Below are 21,535 nucleotides of genomic sequence, written 5' to 3'. Positions count from 1 at the left end.
CTCAGACTCGCAGTTGGCCATCAGGCAAGGGCTCCCTTCCCTTGCTCATGGGATCACTGCAGGATTTTTCAGGAGGGACTTGTGTTTGATCATCGTACCTGGACTTAGACTTCTGGACGGTGAGATGTGCTTTGGGAAGGGAAGGGTACAAGGAACCGTACATGCAGGAGTTGGGGAGTCCAGGAGCAGTGAACCCCCTGGCCCCTGATCCCAAGACACCATCTGCAAAGCCTGACACCTAAAGCTGAGTTTCAGCCTTGGATCCGATACTGTGGGGAGCTGATGATGTGAAGGCCAATCATTGGAACAAGCATTGATATCAACATACTAACTGGACGCAATTGTCTCCTCCTTCAGGGATACGCAGTGCTAATAGGCACCTTGGCTACTCAAGCAACAGATACCCCCCTCCCCCCCACAAGGCGGGGACTCCAAGTAGTATTCTCTTGCAGGCTCACACCCATCCTGCCAATGTGACCAGGCTGCATGGCACTGATCATAATCCCTGCTGTCAAACACCCCTGCAAACGGACTCAAATACCACAAAGGTATTACTAACCACCGACAATGGACTCCGATTTCTTTTTTTTAAATTTAGAGTACCTGATGCACCATCAATTCGACTCAAGACACATTTAGGATCCGAACTGTGGCTTTAATCAGCTAGTTGTTAGCCCGGTGGTCGACTACAGAGAATGACTGACCGCCAGGAACTCTGGGTACTTATACCCCGCCTCAGAGGCGGGGCCTACTTGCCTCTCGACCAATTGGAGAGCAGTCACATGACTAGGCCCAACCAATCGGACGAGAGGCACATGACCAGCCAGAGCCAATGGGAAGCCAGTGCTCTGCACCAATGGCAGTGCTCATATCTATACCACCACAGTACCCAATTAGTTTTTTCCAATTAAGGGGCAATTTAGTGTGGCCAATCCCCCTAACCTGCACATCTTTAGGTTGTAGGGGTGAAACCCATGCAGACACGGGGAGAATGTGCAAACTCCACACGGACAGTGACCCAGGGCCGGGATTCGAACCTCAGCGCCATAGGCAGCAATGCTAACCATTGTGCCACATGCCGCCCCACGGACTCCGATATCTGACAGTGAACCTACTGGCCATCAAGAACAGACTTACTGACCCCTGCAGGATCAGTCACAGACCTCCAAGAGCTGCACTCTTCATGTTCAACCCCACCCCTCAGAATTGCACAGTGCCCTCTCCCCCTAAGGCTCCCTGGTGGTCAGTGGAGACATTACCCGTCCATCTCCAACTTCCCTTTTGGAAGGTCAAGTTCCCAAGTTGCCATCTGTAAAGGGCAGTAGAGATTTTCACAGCATGATGTTACAGCATGCGAATATAGGATGAGCCCTTCCTGGACATGACCCTGATCACATCATTGGAGGGGGACTGGGAAAATCGCATTCGAAAGTCTCGTTGGAACAAATACAGTTTTTGGCCTCTTGTGAGATTTAGCATTCATTACAGGATTTGCGCCCACGGCTAACGAGCCTTTAAAATCAAGGGCGGCATCCTGTTACTTTATGGCAAAGTGTCATATCAGGCTGGATAAGCAGAGGGAAGTTCGCTGGTGTCATTGGTTGATTTCCCTTCGTATTTTTAAACTGATGAACGAAAAAAATGTAACGGATGGGTCCCACGATGTAATAGCCCACCCTGCCAACAACATGGGGTATCCAGCTGTTAAAGAATATGAATAGAAACATCCCTCCCCCCAACTAAGGAACTCCCTCCACCTCCATGCAACATGGGACACTGTGCCAGGGTACTGCCAGGGTACCCTCTGCGCCTCTGGAGGGTTCTGTTTGCCAGGTGCACATTGTGAGGGAGCTGCTGTAATTCTTGTTGGCAATCCCTCCCATGTTGACGTGAATGGATAATTTAACATGGGAGGACCAAATACCTGACAATTATACTGTTTAGTCACCTTCTCATAGATCTTTGAGAAGGTAACCAAACAGATGGGCGAGGGTAAAGCAGTCGATGTGGTGTATATGGATTTCAGTAAAGCGTTTGATAAGGTTCCCCATGGTAGGCTATTGCAGAAAATACGGAGGCATGGGATTCAGGGTGATTTAGCAGTTTGCATCAGAAATTGGCTCACTGTAAGAAGACAGAGGGTGGTGGTTGATTGGAAATGTTCAGCCTGGAGTTCAGTTACCAGTGGTGTACCACAAGGATCTGTTTTGGGGCCACTGCTGTTTGTAATTTTTATAAATGACCTGGAGGAGGGCTTAGAAGGATGGGTGAGTAAATTTGCAGATGAATCTAAAGTTGGTGGAGTTGTGGACAGTGCGGAAGGATGTTGCAGGTTACAGAGGGACATAGATAAGCTGCAGAGCTGGGATGAGAGGTGGCAAATGGAATTTAATGCAGAAAACTGTGAGGTGATTCATTTTGGAAGAAGTAACAGGAAGACAGAGTACTGGGCTAATGGTGAGATTCTTGGTAGTGTGGATGAGCAGAGAGATCTTGGTGTCCATGTACATAGATCCCTCAAAGTTGCCACCCAGGTTGATGAGGTTGTTAAGAAGGCATACGGTGTGTTAGCTTTTATTGGTAGAGGAATTGAGTTTCAGAACCATGAGGTCATGTTGCAGCTGTACAAAACTCTGGTGCGGCCGCATTTGGAGTATTGCGTGCAGTTCTGGTCGCCGCATTATAGGAAGGATGTGGAAGCATTGGAAAGGGTGCAGAGGAGATTTACCAGGATGTTGCCTGGTATGGAGGGAAGATCTTATGAGGAAAGGCTGAGGGACTTAAGGCTGTTTTCATTAGAGAGAAGAAGGTTAAGAGGTGACTTAATTGAGGCATACAAAATGATCAGAGGATTAGATGGGGTGGACAGTGAGAGCCTTTTTCCTCGGATGGTGATGTCTAGCACGAGGGGACATAGCTTTAAATTGAGGGGAGATAAATATAGGACAGATGTCAGGGGTAGGTTCTTTACTCAGACAGTAGTAAGGGCGTGGAATGCCCTGCCTGCAACAGTAGTGGACTTGCCGACATTAAGGGCATTTAAATGGCCATTGGATAAACATATGGATGATAAGGGAATAGTGTAGATGGGCTTTAGAGTGGTTTCACCGGTCGGCGCAACATCGAGGGCCGAAGGGCCTGTACTGCGCTGTAATGTTCTATGTTCTATATTCAAAAGCATCCAAATAGGGATCCCGACTTTTAAAGTGGGCATTCCTGTTATGACACTGATGGGGGCAGGGAGGGAGATCCATTGATTGGGGAAACCCTGTTGGTGTAAAAGCCATTTTGGAACTCCCATGGGAATTTCCACTCCCCACCCCTGGCCACTGTTCCCACCGCTGAGAAGACTGGAACGGAAAATCCCCCCCCCCCCCCCCCCCCCCCCCCCCCAGCCCCCTGACAAGTGGGATTAAACCCACATATATGGCCGGAATTTTCCAAACAATGAGCCATTGAAATCTCGGTAGGCAACAGCGGGACTGGAAGATCCTGCCGGCAGGAAAGGCAGGAAAATTCCAGACATGAAGTGAAGCAATAATATTTTAGCAGTTTCTCTGCTCTAGGCCCCAGTACCTGTTGTTTTAAAAGCAATGTTCACTAAAATACATCACAATTGATCATTGATTCTGACTCAGGTTTACAGTAAGGTTCAATACTTTTGTTACAAAGGAAAACTACTTTTGGTCAATTGTAGCCCAAGGGTACAACTCAGCGGCCACTTTGTGGTTGTAAACCCGCACAATTAATTTGTAAGGAAAACGAAGAGAAACAGAAAGATCTTTACAAATGACATTTAATAGATAGCTAGAATTATGCTCAATGTAAATTAGCAGTAAAACTAAAATAGGTGAGTCAAGAGTGTAATGAAATACTCTCCACGTCTCTGGATGAGTGCAGCTCCAACAACACTCATGAAGCTCGACACCATCCAGGACAAAGTAGCCCATTTGATTGCTCCCCCTTCCACAAACCCTCCACCACCGACGAACAGTGGCAGCCGTGAATACCATCTACAAGATGCAACACAGGAATTTGCCACGGTTCATTAGACAGCACCTTCAAAACCCACGCCCACGACCATCTAGAAGGACAAGAGCATCAGATATCTGGAGGTTCCCCTCCAAATCACTCACCATCCCGACTTGGAAATATACCACCGTTCCTTCACTGATGCTGGGGCAAAACCCAGGATCTCCCTCCCTAACAGTACAGTGGGTAGACCTACACCTCAAGGATTGCAGCCGTTCAAGAAGGCAACTCCCCACTCTGTTCTGAAGGGCAACAAGGGATGGGCAATAAATGCTGGCCTAACTAGCGATGCCCACATTCCGTAAATGAATTTTTAAAAATTCATAGGGCATGAAAACCAGAATATAACCAAAAAAGGCCATTCAACTCATCAGGGATGTTTGTTCCATTTTAGTTTTGTAATGGAGTGTGATCAGGGCTGCGAGAGTATATTTTAATTTCTGTGTCTTTTTGTTCAATGTAGAACATGGAAAAAGTGGCCCAAGGTGGATAATTTTCCCACCATCAGCCTAGAAAACTCTATCCTGTCACCAAATGTCACTTGCATTCGATGGAAAGTGCACGAAGATTGGATAACACAGGTAATTGCCTATATTGTTTTTTTTGGTACTAAATTTAGTGTACCCAATTCATTTTTTTTCCAATTAAGGGGCAATTTAGCATGTTCAATCCAACTACCTTGCACATCTTTGGGTTGTGGGGGTGAAACCCACGCAAACATGGGGAGAATGTGCAAACTCCACACGGACAGTAACCCAGAGCCGGGATCGAACCTGGGACCTCGGCGCCGTGAGGCAGCTGTGCTAACCACTGCACCACCGTGCTGCCCTTAATTGCCTATATTGTTAAGGGAAGATGGAAGCATAGAGGAAACATCGCTTGACTAATAATCAAGAGGCTCAGGCTAATGCTCCGTGGACCTGGGTTAGAATCCCACCAAAGCAGCTGGTGGAATTTAAATTCAGTTAATAATTCTGGAATTAAAAAGCTAGTGTTGGTAATAGTGACCAGGAAACCATTGTCGATTGTCATAAAAATTCATCTGGTTCACTAATGTCTTTTAGGGAAGGAAATCTGCCATCCTTACCTGGTCTGTCCTGTATGTGACTCCAGATCCACAACAATGTGGTTAACTCTTAAGTGCCCTCTGAAATGGCCTAGCAAGCCACTCAGTTATATCAAAAACCGCCACAAAGTTGGCAAAAATGAATGAAACTGGTTGGACCACCCGGCATTGACCGAAACACCAGAAACAACAAAGGCAAACCCAGCCTTGCTGACCGTGCAAAGTCCGGTTGCAATCTTCAGCAACAATCTTCAGCCAGAGGTGCCTCCTCCGGAGGGCCTCAACAGATGAAATGTCAGCTAAGTCGATTCACTCCATGTAATATCAAGAAACAATTGAAGGCGCTGGATACTGCAAAGGTTATGGACCCTGATAACATTCCAACAATAGTACTGAAAACTGAAGATTTAAAGTGATTTGCAAATATAAGATAAGAAAAAACATTTTCACACAGCGAGTGGTTGAAGTGTGGTGGAGGCAGGTTCAATCGAGGTGTTCAGGAGGGCATTCGGTGATTATTTGAATAAACAATTTGCAGAGTTACGGGAGTGAAGGTAGGGGAATATCACTAAGTCAGAATGCCCATTTGGAGAGCTTGCAAAGACACAATGGACCGAACGGACTGCTTCTGCACCGTAACAATTCTGTGATTGTGTAAATCTGTGACTTGTGCCCCAGAACATGCCGCACCCCTGGCCAAGCTGTTCCAACAGAACTACAACACTGAAATCTACCTGGCTATGTGGAAAATTGTCCAGGTGTGTCCTGTACACACAAAGCAGGACAAACCAACCTGACCAATTATCACTCCAGCAATCTACTCTTGATCATCAGCAAAGTGATTGAATGTGTCGTTGACAGTGCTGTTAAGTAGCACTTACTTAGGATAACCTGCTAATGGCGCTCAGTTTGGGTTCCGCCTGGGCCAGTCAGCTCTGGATCTCATTCCAGCCTCGGTTCAAACATGGACAAAAGAGCTGAACTCCAGAGGGGATGTGAGAGTGACTGCCTTGACATCCAAGCAGCATTTAACTGAGTGTTGGAATACTCTCACTTGCCAAGATGAGAATCTCAACACCGTCCATAACAAAGCAGCCCGCTTGATTGGCACCCCATCCATCAGCTTCAATATTCACTTCCTCCACCACAATAGCAACTGTGTCTACCATCCACTAAGTGCACTGCAACAGCTCACAAAGCTCCTTCAACAACACCTTCCTAACCCCCGACTTCTATCATCTTGGAGGATAAGAGCAGCAGAGTATGGGAACACTACCACCTGCAGATTCTCTTCCAAGTGATCATGATTTGGAACTATATCGCCATTCCTTCACTGTTGCTGGGACAAAATCCTGAAAGTCCATCCCTAACAGCATTTTGGGTGTACCTACATCATAGGGACTGCAGTGGTTCTAGAAGGTGGCTCATCACCACCTCCTCAACAGCAATTATGGATCGGGAATAAATGCTAACTTAATCAGCAATGCCTACATTCTGTGAAATAATTTTTTAAAAGGTCAGGAGTGATTCCAGTAATGAATGGTTGAAATTTAGCCAAGCATTCAAAATAACACCCTGATAACCTTTAGGTACATGTCAATGGAGAGCTTCATTGAAACTGCACAAACAGATGATACTCTTTTTTTAAAAAACTTACACCTATCAATCAAAGCAGTCCAGCAGAGATTGTTTAACCCTGAATGACAGCTGGAACCTGTTTACAGAATTGTGTATTTAAAAACCTTCAGGTCATTACAGTTACCTCCTCTATTCAAGACGGTTTATGCCTACTCCATCAATCTGTGGTTTAAGATCATCGAGGCAGCCAAAACGGAGCCTATTTGAAATGTCTTTGCTGAGTTTGGATTTTCGTCCCGGGTGAATCATGCCTCCTTTCCCCTGCTATCAGAAATTGGATCTGTTGGAAAGTGGGGGGGGGGGGCGCACGTCCACATCGCGGTCCAGCCTCCCATTTCTATAGGTCTGCTGAGTTTTCCTGACGCCATGAAAATCCAGCTCTATGTGTGAAAATCCTGGGGTAACCCAGGAACTTCCCCCATTCCTGATGAGGCAGGTGGGCAGTAGATCCTCCTGCATTCCGCAACCAGAAAATGCCTTTTGGTGGAAAAAAAAGGACTCACTGAATTTTAAAGCTGTTTTCATTGTAAAGCTTCAATTGGCATTTAAAGGCCTTTACTTGACACTAAATATTCAGCCATTCCTTTAAAAGACGCAGGGTGGTCTGAAGATGTCTCTGAGATGCACAATTTACTGGTGGCTTCAATCCAGTATTTAAGTGATGTCCGAACACACAATATGATCAGATATCCTGTCAGTATTAAATTGGGCAGATGAACTGGGTACCTCAGCCTCCTGAGTTTCCACCACAAACAATAGTCAGCTTCACTCTTTCAGTGTGAGTGCAGGTTGTTGAGTTTACAATGAAAACAGCTTTAAAATTCAAGTGAGTTATTTTCTTTCAATATGTATTGTGCGCACTTGTGCACATTTTAATCATATTTCTTTTTTCAGATGAAGTATTATGATTCTATTGGCGCAATCATATCTTCCTCAAATCATGAAGCTTCAGCATTGGTCATAGGTAAAGTATCCTTCACTTACTGGATGTTTCTACAGTGACTTATTTTAAAGTATCCTTAGCTGTGCCTCAGGAGAAACTAGGGCCAGGATTCTCCCCTCCCCAGCGGGGCGGGGAGTCCCGGCATGTCGGAGTGGCGTGAACCACTCCGGCGTCGGGCCGCCCCAAAGGTGCGGAATTCTCCGCACATTGAGGGGCTAGGCCCGCGCCGGAGTGGTTCCCGCTCCGCCGGCTGGCATGAACGGCCTTTGGCACTACGCCAGCCAGGGCCGAAAAGATTTTGCCGGCCGGCAAAGTCCGCGCATATGCCGGAGCGTCAGCGGCTGCTGACGTCATACCGGCGCATGCGCAGGGGAGGGGGTCTCTTCCGCCTCCGCCATGGTGATGGCCATGGCGGAAGCAGAAGAAAAAGAGTGCCCCCACAGAGGGCATGAAAAATCTTTGGCGGGTAGGATCAAGGAAAACCCCAAAGCCTTTTACACATATGTGAGAAATATGAGAATGACTAGAGCGAGGGTAGGCCCGATCAAGGACAGTAGCGGGAGGTTGTGTATTGAGTCTGAAGAGATAGGAGAGGTCTTGAACAAGTATTTTTCTTCAGTATTTACAAACGAGAGGGGCCATATTGTTGGAGAGGACAGTGTGAAACAGACTGGTAAGCTCGAGGAGATACTTGTTAGGAAGGAAGATGTGTTGGGCATTTTGAAAAACTTGAGGATAGACAAGTCCCCCGGGCCTGACGGGATATATCCAAGGATTCTATGGGAGGCAAGAAATGAAATTGCAGAGCCGTTGGCAATGATCTTTTCATCCTCGCTGTCAACAGGGGTGGTACCAGAGGATTGGAGAGTGGCGAATGTCGTGCCCCTGTTCAAAAAAGGGAATCGGGATAACCCTGGGAATTACAGGCCAGTTAGTCTTACTTCGGTGGTAGGCAAAGTAATGGAAAGGGTACTGAGGGATAGTATTTCTGAGCATCTGGAAAGACACTGCTTGATTAGGGATAGTCAGCACGGATTTGTGAGGGGTAGGTCTTGCCTTATAAGTCTCATTGACTTCTTTGAGGAGGTGACCAAGCATGTGGATGAAGGTAAAGCAGTGGATGTGGTGTGCATGGATTTTAGTAAGGCATTTGATAAGGTTCCCCATGATATGCTTATGCAGAAAGTAAGGAGGCATGGGATAGTGGGAAATTTGGCCAGTTGGATAACGAACTGGCTAACCGATAGAAGACAGAGAGTGGTGGTGGATGGCAAACATTCAGCCTGGAGCCCAGTTACCAGTGGCATACCACAGGGATCAGTTCTGGGTCCTCTGCTGTTTGTGATTTTCATTAACAACTGAGGGAGTTGAAGGGTGGGTCAGTAAATTTGCAGATGATACGAAGATTGGTGGAGTTGTGGATAGTGAGGAGGGCTGTTGTCGGCTTCAAAAAGACATAGATAGGATGCAGAGCTGGGCTGAGAAGTGGCAGATGGAGTTTAACCCTGACAAGTGTGAGGTTGTCCATTTTGGAAGGACAAATATGAATGCGGAATACAGGGTTAACGGTAGGGTTCTTGGCAATGTAGAGGAGCTGAGAGATCTTGGGGTCTATGTTCATAGATCTTTGAAAGTTGCCACTCAAGTGGATAGCGCTGTGAAGAAGGTCTATGGTGTGCTAGCGTTCATTACCAGAGGGATTGAATTTAAGAGTCGTGAGGTGATGATGCAGCTGCACAAAACCTTGGTCAGGCCACATTTGGAGTACTGTGTGCAGTTCTGGTCACCTCATTTTAGGAAGGATGTGGAAGCTTTGGAAAAGGTGCAAAGGAGATTTACCAGGATGTTGCCTGGAATGGAGAGTAGGTCTTACGAGGAAAGGTTGAGGGTGCTAGGCCTTTTCTCATTAGAACGGAGAAGGATGAGGGGCGACTTGATAGAGGTTTATAAGATGATCAGGGGAATAGATAGAGTAGACAGTCAGAGACTTTTTCCCTGGGTGGAACACACCATTACAAGGGGACATAAATTTAAGATAAATGGTGGAAGATATAGGGGGGATGTCAGAGGTAGGTTCTTTACCCAGAGAGTAGTGGGGGCATGGAATGCACTGCCTGTGGAAGTAGTTGAGTCGGAAACGTTAGGGACCTTCAAGTGGCTATTGGATAGGTACATGGATTAGGGTAGAATAATGGAGTGTAGATAAATTTCTTCTTAAGGGAAGCACGGTAGCATTGTGGATAGCACAATTGCTTCACAGCTCCAGGGTCCCAAGTTCGATTTCGACTTGGGTCACTGTCTGTGTGGAGTCTGCACATCCTCCCCGTGTGTGCGTGGGTTTCCTCCGGGTACTCCGGTTTCCTCCCACAGTCCAAAGATGTGCAGGTTGGGTGGATTGGCCATGATAAATTGCCCTTAGTGTCCAAAATTCTATGATTAACCTGGGGTAAAAGTTCGGCACAACATCGTTGGCCGAAAGGCCTGTTCTGTGCTGTATTTCTCTCTCTCATCACAGCAGAGGCCTGCACGCCGATCGGTGGGCCCCGATCGCAGGCCAGGCCATCGTGGGGGCACCCCCTGGGGTCAGATCTCCCCACGACCCCCCCAGGACCCCAGAGCCCGCCCGCACCACCAATCCCGCCTGTCAGGTAGGTGGTTTAATCCACGCCGGCAGGAGAGGCCTGTCAGCGGCGGGACTTTGGCCCATCACGGGTCGGAGAATTGCCGCGGGGGGCCCGCCGACCGGCACGCGAGATTCCTACCCCCGCCGAATCTCGGGAGGCGGAGAATTCGGGACACGGCGGGGGCGGGATTGACGCCAGCCCCGGGTGATTCTCTGACCCTCGGGGGGTCGGAGAATCCCGCCTTGTGTTAGCAAGAATAATATGAAAGTGCAACATTAGTCTCCTGCTCCAAGAAACACTAAACCTAAGCCTCTGTGAACAATTTAAATACCTTTGCGTGTGCTTGATTCTTGAAAAGCTGTTAATAAAGTGCCATTACAAAAGAATGTTGAAGTTAGATTGTGCCTTGTGGTACTGTCAGATTGCCAGATACATTTTAGATTGGATTGTTTGGATTTGTATTGAACTGCAGTTATTAATTCCAGTAACCCTCAGTGGGAGTTGTGCTCTAGTGGAATCACACAGAAATCGGTGTTAAATTTGTTCCTTAGACAAAAGGAATACGTGGCCTATCACTGCCTCACCTGTATGTCCATCCCCCAAATCCCAAACCCACCAATTCAGGCTTCCTTTTACCCACCCATAATATATAAATATCAGACAGGGCCTAGGTCTTACCGTATTTCCACCACATCCATCTGTGTTACTGCTGCTTCCTAGCATCCTAGGATGGAATATAATAACTCCCAGAGGCGAGTGGGCCATGTGATTTGGTGGGAGGGTGTGGGGTCGTGTTCCACTACCTATTCACCTCCTAGAGATTAAGTTAGGGCTGGCCTTCCTATCAGGAGGCCAATTGAGGCCTTTAAGTGATCACTTGAGGAGTTCACCCATTGCCACTGGTATGCAACAAACAGCAAACAGGGGACTCGAGGGACCTGGCATGCGAAATAGGGGACACCCCCATAGGAAACCAACCCGTGTCCTTGCTGTCAACTCCTGACCAGTGTCCCCCTCCCTGGGAACCCCATCCCGGCCCACTTACCTGACTCCAGATGATCCATTGCTCATCCTCTGGGCTGGTCCCTGCAATACCGGCAGTGGCCACCGTTACCAGTGGCACTGCAGAGCTGCAGGTCTCTAATTGGCTGGCAGCCCTCAGGAGTGGGATATCCATCATTGCAGCATTTAAATGGCCCTGGAGGAGCCAGGAGTCCTGGTGACAGTTTTCCTGCTGCCAATTGGGCACTTTATTCCATCGGGGCCCTCCAGAATCAGGTTGGTAGGGGTGCCACCAAATTCAATTGTGGTGTTGAGTTCCCTGCCGCCCACATTACCATTTTCCCCTAGTGTCACATTAGGTGGTAGGCTCCAGGATGTGGCAGTAATGACCCTACGATACCCGATAGAGGGAGAGAGCCGTGTTATGGCACCCGCCATACATTCCAGACTCCACCTAGCTTGTTTTGGGTCACTGGCATTCTGTAATTTGGGGGCCTTCTGCCTCCTGTATTTCACAATTGTGTCTACTACTGCTGTAGAAGTGGTCCTATTGATATGCAGGTGAGCAATGGGGTGTTCCTTATTGATTCTGAGAATTCTATTGAGAACCCTCCATGGGTATCAGATTAACTGTGATGCAGGAAACGGAGTTAGGGTTCTGGTGGTTGGGTGGGAGGGTGGAAGTCCTGCCCTGCCCAGGATGAGAGTTGGGTCCAGCAAGAGAAAGTGAGGCAGCAATTTAATCAGTCAGCTTGAAAAAAAAGGCAAACAGCTACCAGCTGCAGGAAGCAGAGACTGTAAAAGAACATTTCTCAACATAGAAACATATCTGTGTAAAAAGGTGGAGAGAAGTGGCAAAGGCATTCAACGAGAGTAGTTAGCACAGCAGCAGTGAATCTATTAAAAACGGATCAATTGGACGAATGTACAAGTTTTTCCTGTACACATCAGTGAATAAAAATAGACCACAAATGTTGCTGCTGAGATTTCTGGCTTCATTTTGCAAGATATATTTTCTATACTACTTCAGTTTGAAAATCTCAATTATTCCACTTGCTTTTTGAAGTGGAAACAAAGCTGTCAACTGCTCCTTCCAGACTATAAATTGGAAGAAATGTAAAAGATGTTCTGTGAAAAATTGGACTTTCTAGATCTTATTTTCTTTGCTGTACCGTTGTAGGCTGCACGTCTGGAACCACTAACCTGGAAAAACAGATGAAGGAGGTGAAGGAATGCTGGAAAGAGGGAAAGGGTATAAAGTGTCACGGTGCCCCTGGGGTTCCTCAGAAGAGGCTCGAGTGTGATCAGTCTGTATTCCGCGTTCACAAAGGTGTCAAAACCTTTGACTTCTGTAAGAAGAACAACCTGATTGTAACAGGTGGAATGGACAGGATTTTGCGTATGTGGAACCCTTATGTTCCTGGGTAAGGTGGCCATGAAATCTTGTTATTGCTATCCTCTCATTAATTGCTGTGTGCTGCTTCAAATAGCCTTCTGCAAAGATTCTTTTGTATGTCTATGATTATAAAGCAAACTTAATGGTTCTGTGACATGCCAATTAGTTTGCTTGGGTTCCTCAGCAGCGGGCGAGCCATGCAAATAGACTGTGGACATTGAGAGGACAGGAAATTCCAGCTGGGGGCCAATGGCTCGCCACATCTGCCTTGGGTGGCAGAATCATAGAATCCCGACAATGCAGAAGGAGGCTATTCGGCCAATCAACTCTGCACCCACCCTCTGAAAGAGCACCCCACCCAGACCCAATCCGCCACCCTATCCCCGTAACCCCGCCTAAGGGCAATTTAGCATGGACAGTCCACCTCACCAGCACATATTGGGCTGTGGGTGGAAACTGGAGAACCTGGATGAAAGCCATGCAGGCACGGGGAGAATGTGCAAATTCCACACAGTTACCCGGGTCTCTGGCGCTGCGAGGCATCAGTGCTAACCACTGTGCCACCGTGTCACCAGTGAGTAAACGTGGTTTTCAAAAAGTGAGGCCTGTTAGATTAATGATTGTATCCTATTCTTAACAACTCTTAAGAAGGTTGGTATTTCTCATTCCCATGCCTGGGGAATGTTCAGTTCCAAAGGTACAATGAGGAAGGAATGACGGCAGAGATACATTTCACTGGGTTTTCACTCTCTTAACACCCACCGGATTTCTAAGACTTTCTTAAATAGGCCTATATCCTGCGGTAGTTACAGCGGTTACAGCACTAGGCTTTAAGGAGGGCCTTAATAGACGAAAGAAAATATCAGAGAGGTTTACATAGAGAATCCCGAGTTTGGCGAGTGAAGGTGCAGCCACTGACCAATTAAAATCGGCGTGCTCCGGGGGCCAGAATTAGTTGAACGTAGCTATCTCGGGTTGTGGGGTTGGAGGATTTGAAAACAAGGATGAGAATTTTAAGATTGAGGTGTTGCTTGACAGCGAGTCAGTGTAGGCCAAAGTGCACAGGAATGATAAAGAGCAGCAGACATGAACTGTACTGTATGTGGAAGCAGGAAATGCATAATGGGAAATGTGACCCAGGTCATTCACAATGATCCCCTTAGAGATGCTAACAGTGCTATAAACTGAGTGCTAGAGATAAATCAGCAAATGTCCACCTGGCTGGAATTGGTCTGTAACGTGATGGTGCCCAAGGGAGGAGAAAATGTAACAGGAACACATTTTAAAAACCTCATCCTGTCACAGTGTTTGATGAGCTTTAAATGTATTCTCAATGAAGGAAAAGTAGAAAGTGTGAAATAGTGGACTGCCTTTATTCAATTGTGTGATCTGTATCCATTTAATATATATCTATTTCTTCAAAGGAAACCCACTGCTTTGCTGAGAGGCCACTGTGCTCCGATTTTCTTTCTATGCATCTCCCCTGATGACAAACTATTTTCAGTCTCCACGGACAACACTGTGAAGGTTTGTAAAGCTAAGCCACGACACCACACCTTATGATGCCAGTCGCATTCTGTTCCAGGTCCGTGAGGAGATTTAAAATTATTTCCATGTGTTTCTGCTTTCCATTAAATATAGGCAGCACGGCTGCTGGAGGCTGGTTTGCACGGTGGTGCAGTCAGTTGGTACAACTGAGGCACAGGTTTGAATCAAACTTGAACAATCTGCGGTGTAATAAGGGGGCATCTCTGTTGAGTCCTTGTAGGGGGATAAACTCACACCATAAGCTGATGGTAAATCGAGCATTAACCTGTCAATATCAATCTGAAATGGAATGTGCTGGGTGTGAGAATTCTGAAAAATTCACAAGGTGTTGCAGGAAATCTACCTGAGAGTATGGTGGAAGTACAGAGTTAGTGTGATGTAGCAGATAACCTGGGTTTATGGAGTGCCTCTGACACTGAAAAACCTTGCAAGGTGCATCGCGAGGATGGAAGCTGAAGCGGAGATGGAGATGTTCAGAGGGGTAACGAAAAGCTTGGGTAAAAAGGCAGACATGAGTGACAGTGTTGAATGTTGATACTGCATATGACCAGGAGGAAAACATATTTAATTCCCAGTAATCACACTCTCATTTGAAGTGAACATTAATTCATCCTCCCTGGGGGAAAAAAGAACGAAAAGAAAAATCCCATATAGCAACACATTTAATAGAATGGGGGTAATTTTCATTGTTTAATGCAATTGAAATAGAGCCGTTATTGCCCCTCAAGGCAGCAACTTCATCAGGCCATTCAGTTTTTAATGATAGGAATTCTTTCTGAGACGCAGTCAATCTCTTACTAAGTTTATACTAAGCTGAATAGCTGCCTCTGTGTTAGTACAGTCAAATTTGTCCACTTGCATTTTTCGCCCTTGGGAAATGATAGAAATGCAAGTTGTTGATATTTGTTTTGTTTTTAAATTTGTGAAATATCGATATGCAATATTCAATTATTTTCTAAAATATTTATTTTTTGTTTCTAGATCTGGGATATTGAGGATCAGTGCTGTTTGTACACAGCCAATTCAAAAGTCAGTCGAATCAAAGGGGATGTGTCTGCATGTCACTACGTATCAGGGACCAAATCACTTTGCATTGCTGCCGATGGCATTGCTCTTCTGCACCTAAAGATACAGTGAGCTTCTTTCAAAACTGTTACCCAATGGTTTCTGAAGTAACTCAATCTTTTCATGTCATTTTGCTAGGGGTTATCATTCTTTTGTCCGTTCTTGTATAATTGGAATAATGGGTGGAATTTTTCCCAAAAGATAGGTTCTGACTGAAAACCGGCGTCGTTCTCCCCAGAGAAACAGCCAGGTTTGCTCTCCTGATCTTCGAACACTTCATCAAATAAAAAGCAAGTGGGCGTGGTTTGCACCTCGTAGAGCCTTAAACCCAGCTACACAGAGATCGGGGAGCCAATTTTAAAGGCTGCTCCGATCTCAAAGTGAAACTGAAGGACCCCCACCCCCACCATCACCACTGGCATTGGGGCTTCAATGCCCCCCCCCCCCCACCCCCCGCCAATCACCATCGCCAGTATCTCCATATGGTGGGAACCCCCCACATGGGGTTTCTTGGATGCCACTTTCCCTTGCTCCACCCCCTGACCCTGCCATCCTGGCACTGGTAACTAGTATTGGCATTGCCAGAGAGCCAGGATGACAATGCCCTGCCATGCCCTGACCATCTGGGGGTAAACTGACCTCTGTGCCCGCAACGTGATCATGTTGACTGCTGGAGAGCAGTAGTGATTCCCACTCACCTTACGTAATGCCTGCGGGGGGGGGGGGGGGGGGGGGGGGGGGCGTGAGGAGAACATCGGATGCCACTGGAAGCTATTTATCTATATGCAGATTAATGGTAATCAGGTTCACGCCCTCACTGAGCATAAACATGATGGCGCTGGTGGGGAGGGGGGCTCTCAACACAACTCCCATTAATGCCCTCTCGCAAAGGTTAGCGCCCACAACAAGATATGACTTCACTATGAACGGTCCCGGAAAATCTCCCCCAATATATTCAATCATGTCAACTTGGTTGTACTTCCATTACTTATAACACGATGTGGTGCTTTGGTGTTCTAGACTGTCACCTAGTGACTGACTAAATGTTGATGTGCTTAAAGTCATCAGAAGAGACTGTTTTTAAAAATGCATGTACAGGATGTGGGTGTCGCTGGTTAGGCCATTTTTATTGCCCATCCCTAGGTTCCCTTTAGAAGGTGGTGTGAGTTGCCACCTTGAACCGCTGCAGTCCTTGAGGTGTAGGTAGACCCACTGTGCTGTTAGGGAGGGAGTTCCAGGGTTTTGCCCCAGCGACAGTGAAGAAACGGCGATATTTTTCCAAGTCAGGGTGGTGAGTGACTTGGAGGGGATCCTCCAGGTGGTGGGATTTCCAGGTATGTGCTGCTCTTTTCCTTCTAAATGGTAGTGTTTGTGGGTCTGTGGGAAAGTATTGACGAAGGAACCTTGGTGAGTTACTGCAGTGCATCTTGTAGATGGCACACACAGCTGCTATTTCGTCAGTGGTGGAGGGTTTGAATGTTTTATGTGGAAGGGGGAGCAATCAAGTGGGCTGCTTTGTCCTGGATTGTGTCAAGCTTCTTGAGTGTTGCTGGAGCTGCACTCATCCAGGCAAGCGGAGAGTATTCCATTACACTCCTGACTTGTTCCTTGTAGATGGTGGACAGGCTTTGGGTGGGGTCAGGAGGTGAGTTACTTGCCGTTGGATTCCTAGCCTTTGATCTGCCCTGGTAGCCACAGTATTAAGGTGGCTAGTCCAGTTCAGTTTCTGATCAATGGTAACCCCCAGGATGTTGATTGTGGGAGATTCAGCGCCATTGAATGTCAAGGGCACTGGTTAGATGCTCTCTTGCAGGAGATGGTCATTGCCTGGCACTTGTGTGGCACGAGTGTAACTTGCCACTTGTCAGCCCAAGCCTAGATATTGTCCATGGATTTGCAGGAAAAATTGAAAGATCGTCATATTAGACTGTGAAACAGGATGGTTGGTTATGGCCTGTTGCCAATTTTCTTACGATTCTGTCCTTCGTGTCTGATTTTACTTGTGGATAAAATGTACTGAAAAGTGAAGAGCATAGAACTGCTCCAAATGTTTAATGAATTGTTGCTGAAAAGGTTGCTGTAGATCATGGCCACATTATCTTTTATGATGTGTGTGAGATGGCAAAAGGAGCACTGTTTATGGCTGTTATGACTTCAAACCATTATTAGCACGGGTAGAACAGGAAACATTAAAATAAAAATACATGGGTGCAATTTAACACGCAAAAAAGAGTCCCGTTTTGGCCGCGTACATCGGGGTGTTTCAGCAGTGCCAAGAACGACCCCGCGGGGTCTGCCATTTTTTTGGCCTTGGCGAGGAATGCCTCACTGAGGCCACACTTTTTTTTTGATAAACATTTTATTGAGACATTTATATATTCACACAGCAAACAATCACAATCAAATCAAATAACAAACTCAACAAAATACTGAACGCCCCACCATCCCGCTCTCCACTACCCGACTCTCCTGTCTCCCCATTTTAACACCCCCCGCCCCCCGCTGCTGACATCTTAACTTTTCTTGAAGAAGTCGAAAATGTCTGCCCACCTCCGAGCAAACCCCTCCACAGGCCACCTCAAGGCGAACTTTATTTTTTCTAGCCTGAGAAACTCTGCCAGGTCGCTCACCCACACCCCCAATTACAGAGGCCCAGAGTCCCTCCATTCTAACAATATCCATCACCGATCTACCAGGGAGGCAAAGGCCAAGACATCGGCCTCTCTCGCCCCCTGGACTCCCGGGTGTCAAATCGCGAGCGGCAATTCGTGACGTGGGTCGGGCGAGGGGGGGGAGAATAGTGGGAGGGCGTGAAAAATGTCGGGAGGCCCTCCCGCTATTCTCCCAACCGGCGTGGGGGGCGGAGAATCGCGTCCCATATTTTGCCTTTTCAGACAGGAGTCAGATCGCAATGCATTCTGGGAACCTTGATGGAGAGCATGAGGAGTAAGGGTGTGAAGGTGGGCAGATTAGGAGGCTCGACTCAGTTTTCCAAGACTCTGAGCTCCAAACATTGATTAAAGGCCCCTCTATACCTCACCTCCACCCCTCCCACTCAACACCCTATCCACCTTCCCCCACTCAACACCCCATCTACCCCAGTGCCACTCCTTGTCCATGCCAACCTATGTCTCCTTTTTTGCTTCGCTATGCCCCCATGTATCAACCATGTTGCCCTGAGGTACTTCTTTTAAAAAAAATAATTTTTATTGGAAAATTTAGAATTTATATAACAACATCAAACCATACTAAAATACCAACAATAACAATAATGACAACAATCATGAACCTTCGCCCCTCCTCAATGAACAACCCAACATATTAACAACAACTTAAATTAACACAATGTTAAGTTACATAACCGTAGCGAGAAAAAAAATAGAAACTATAATACGGAACACCCCCCCCTTGTGTCCCCACCCTGGTTTGACCCTGGATCCAACCACCCTCGACACCGTCCCCACCACCCCCTTCCAGAATTCTTCCAGTACTGGGCATGCCCAGAACATATGGGCATGATTCGCTGGACTCCCCGAACATCTGGTGCACCTGTCCTCACCCCCAAAGAACCTACTCATCCTAGTCCCGGACATGTGGGCCCGGTGCAGCACCTTGAATTGGATGAGACTAAGCCTCGCACATGAGGAGGAAGAGTTGACTCTCTCCAAGACATCCGCCCAAGTCCCGTCCGCCCTGAGGTACTTCTATGTCCTCATGTATCCTCCAAGGCCATTCACCCAATATGCACTATGTGCATTCTTCAGGAATGGGAATTATTTTAAAATCATTGGTAAAGTATTAAACCTCTAACAATCTATGAAAATCCTGAAACACAAAAAGCAAACCAAAGGGGGAAGATTTATAATCCTTTAAATGCCTATTAGGTTTGTAAACAAACAAGGAACCACATCAGAGACACATTCTGTTATTGTAGACTAGTAAACGTTTTAAGACTACTTGCTGAGCTGAGCTGAAGTTTTTGAAAGCCAGCCAACGTTAATAAAGGAACTCATGTGGGCTTTGCTGGCTAGTCCAGCATTTGTTGCCCTTGCCTTATTACCCTTGAAAAGGTGGTGGTGAGCTGTTTGATTGAACTGCTGCAACCCATATGGTGTAGGTACACCCACAGTGCTGTTAGGAAGGAAGTTCCAGGATCTTGACCCAGCAACAGTGAATGAGAATGGCAATGCAGTTCCAAGTCAGGATGGCGTGTAGCTTGGAGAGGAACGTAGAGATGGTGTTCCCATGCATCCAATAATAATAATAGTTATTATTGTCACAAGTAGGCTTACATTAACACTGCAATGAAGTTACCTGGTATTCGTGTGGTGTGAACATTACTTGCTGCTTATTAACATAAACCTGGATACTGTCAAGGTTCTTGCTACATTTGGGCAGGGACTGCTTCAGTATCCAAGGAGTCATGAATGGTGCAATCGTTAGTAAACATCCCCACTTCTGACCTTATGATGGAAGCAAGGTTCTTTAAGACAAGCAGGCCTTCCCCTTTAAGAGGGTGAGGTTTTCCCTTTACAAGGAGAGCCCCAGTAGTATAAAAACCCCGGCCTAGCTGCAGATCAGGGAAGGAGACCGTTAGGGAGTGGAGTACTCTAATTGTATTGAAATAAACCTTGTTCTGTAATTTCTACTTCTGTCTATATGTTCTGCCTACCGTGGATTCAACACTTAGAAACATAGACATAAAAAATAGGAGTAGGCCTTTTGAACCAACAAATCTGCTCCACCATTCAATGTGATCATGGCTGGTCCTCTATCTAAATACTTTTCCCCCATACTCCTTGATGTCTTTAGTGTCTAAAATCAGAGGAAAATTCTCAGTTGGTTGGAATCATACCTGACACAAAGGAAAATGTTTGTAATGGTTGGAGGTCAATCATCTCAGCTCCAGGACCTCACAGCGGGAGTTCCTCCGGGTAGTGTCTGTGTCCTAGGCCGAACCATCTTCAGCTGCTTCATCATTGACTTCCCTTACTTCATAAGGTCGGAAGCGGGGATGTTTGCAGATGACTACGCAATGTTCAGCACCATTCATGACTCCTCAGATACTAAAGCAGTTCAGGGCAGCACGGTAGCATTGTGGATAGCACAATCGCTTCACAGCTCCAGGGTCCCAGGTTCGATTCCGGCTTGGGTCACTGTCTGTGCGGAGTCTGCACATCCTCCCCGTGTGTGCGTGGGTTTCCTCCGTGTGCTCCGGTTTCCTCCCACAGTCCAAAGATGTGCAGGTTAGGTGGATTGGCCATGATGAATTGCCCTTAGAGTCCAAAATTGCCCGTAGTGTTGGGTGGGGTTACTGGGTTATGGGGATAGGGTGGAGTTGTTGACCTTGGGTAGGGTGCTCTTTCTGAGAGCTGGTGCAGACTCGATGGGCTGAATGGCCTCCTTCTGCACTGTAAATTCTATGAAATTCTATGTCCAAATGCAGCAAGACCTGGATAATATCCAGGTTTAGGTTAATAAGCAGCAAGTAATGTTCACACCACACAAATACCAGGTAATGACCATTTCCAATAAGAGAATCCAATCACTTTCCTTTGGCAGTATCCCCAGTATCAGCTTCATGAAAGTTACCATTAATCAGAAACAGAACTGGATCAGCCATATGAATACCGTAGCTACAATAACAGGTCAAAGGCTGGGAACTCTGCAGAGAGTAACTCACCTCCTGACTCCCCAAAACCTCTCCATCTTCTACAAGGCACAAGTCAGGAGTGTAATGGAATTCTCTCCACTTGCCTGGATGAATCCAGCTCCAACACTCAAGAAGCTCTACACCACCCAGGACAAAGTAGCCCACTTGATTGGCACCCCAACCGCCACCTTCAACATCCCCTCCCTCCACCACCAATGCACAGTGACAGCAGTGTGTCCCATCTACAAGGTGTACTGCAGCAACTCACAAAGGCTCCTTTGACAGCACTCTACAAACATGCAATCTCTACCACCTAGAAGGAGAACGGCAGCAATTACAGGCTTTTCACAATAACTTCATTGTAGTGTTAATGTAAGCCTACTTGTGACAATAATAACCATTATTATTATTAGATGCATTGGAACATCACCACCTCTAAGTTCCCCTCCAAGCTGCACACCATCCTGACTTGGAACTGCATTGCCATTCTCATTCACTGTTGCTGGGTCAAGATCCTGGAACTTCCTTCCTAACAGCACTGTGGGTGCACCTACACCATATGGATTGC

At 46.8% G+C, this 21,535-nt stretch overlaps 1 protein-coding gene across 4 annotated transcripts in view; it reads left to right on the top strand.

The window, feature by feature from the left end:
* Window positions 1-21,535, top strand: part of wdr95 (WD40 repeat domain 95) — a 199,440-nt gene that overhangs the window by 101,411 nt on the left and 76,494 nt on the right. For all 4 annotated transcript variants that reach the window (XM_038819069.1, XM_038819068.1, XM_038819070.1 and 1 more), the window contains 5 exons: window positions 4,496-4,613; window positions 7,631-7,700; window positions 12,486-12,729; window positions 14,126-14,228; window positions 15,231-15,382. In XM_038819069.1, coding sequence (XP_038674997.1) covers window positions 4,496-4,613; window positions 7,631-7,700; window positions 12,486-12,729; window positions 14,126-14,228; window positions 15,231-15,382 — 687 coding nt within the window. The remainder of the gene's footprint in view (window positions 1-4,495; window positions 4,614-7,630; window positions 7,701-12,485; window positions 12,730-14,125; window positions 14,229-15,230; window positions 15,383-21,535) is intronic.

The sequence above is a fragment of the Scyliorhinus canicula genome, chromosome 14 (assembly GCF_902713615.1).
Source record: "Scyliorhinus canicula chromosome 14, sScyCan1.1, whole genome shotgun sequence".
NCBI classification, from domain to species: Eukaryota; Metazoa; Chordata; class Chondrichthyes; order Carcharhiniformes; family Scyliorhinidae; genus Scyliorhinus; species Scyliorhinus canicula.
Note: the sequence above shows the minus strand (reverse complement) of the source record. Positions and strands in the feature narration are given on the sequence as shown.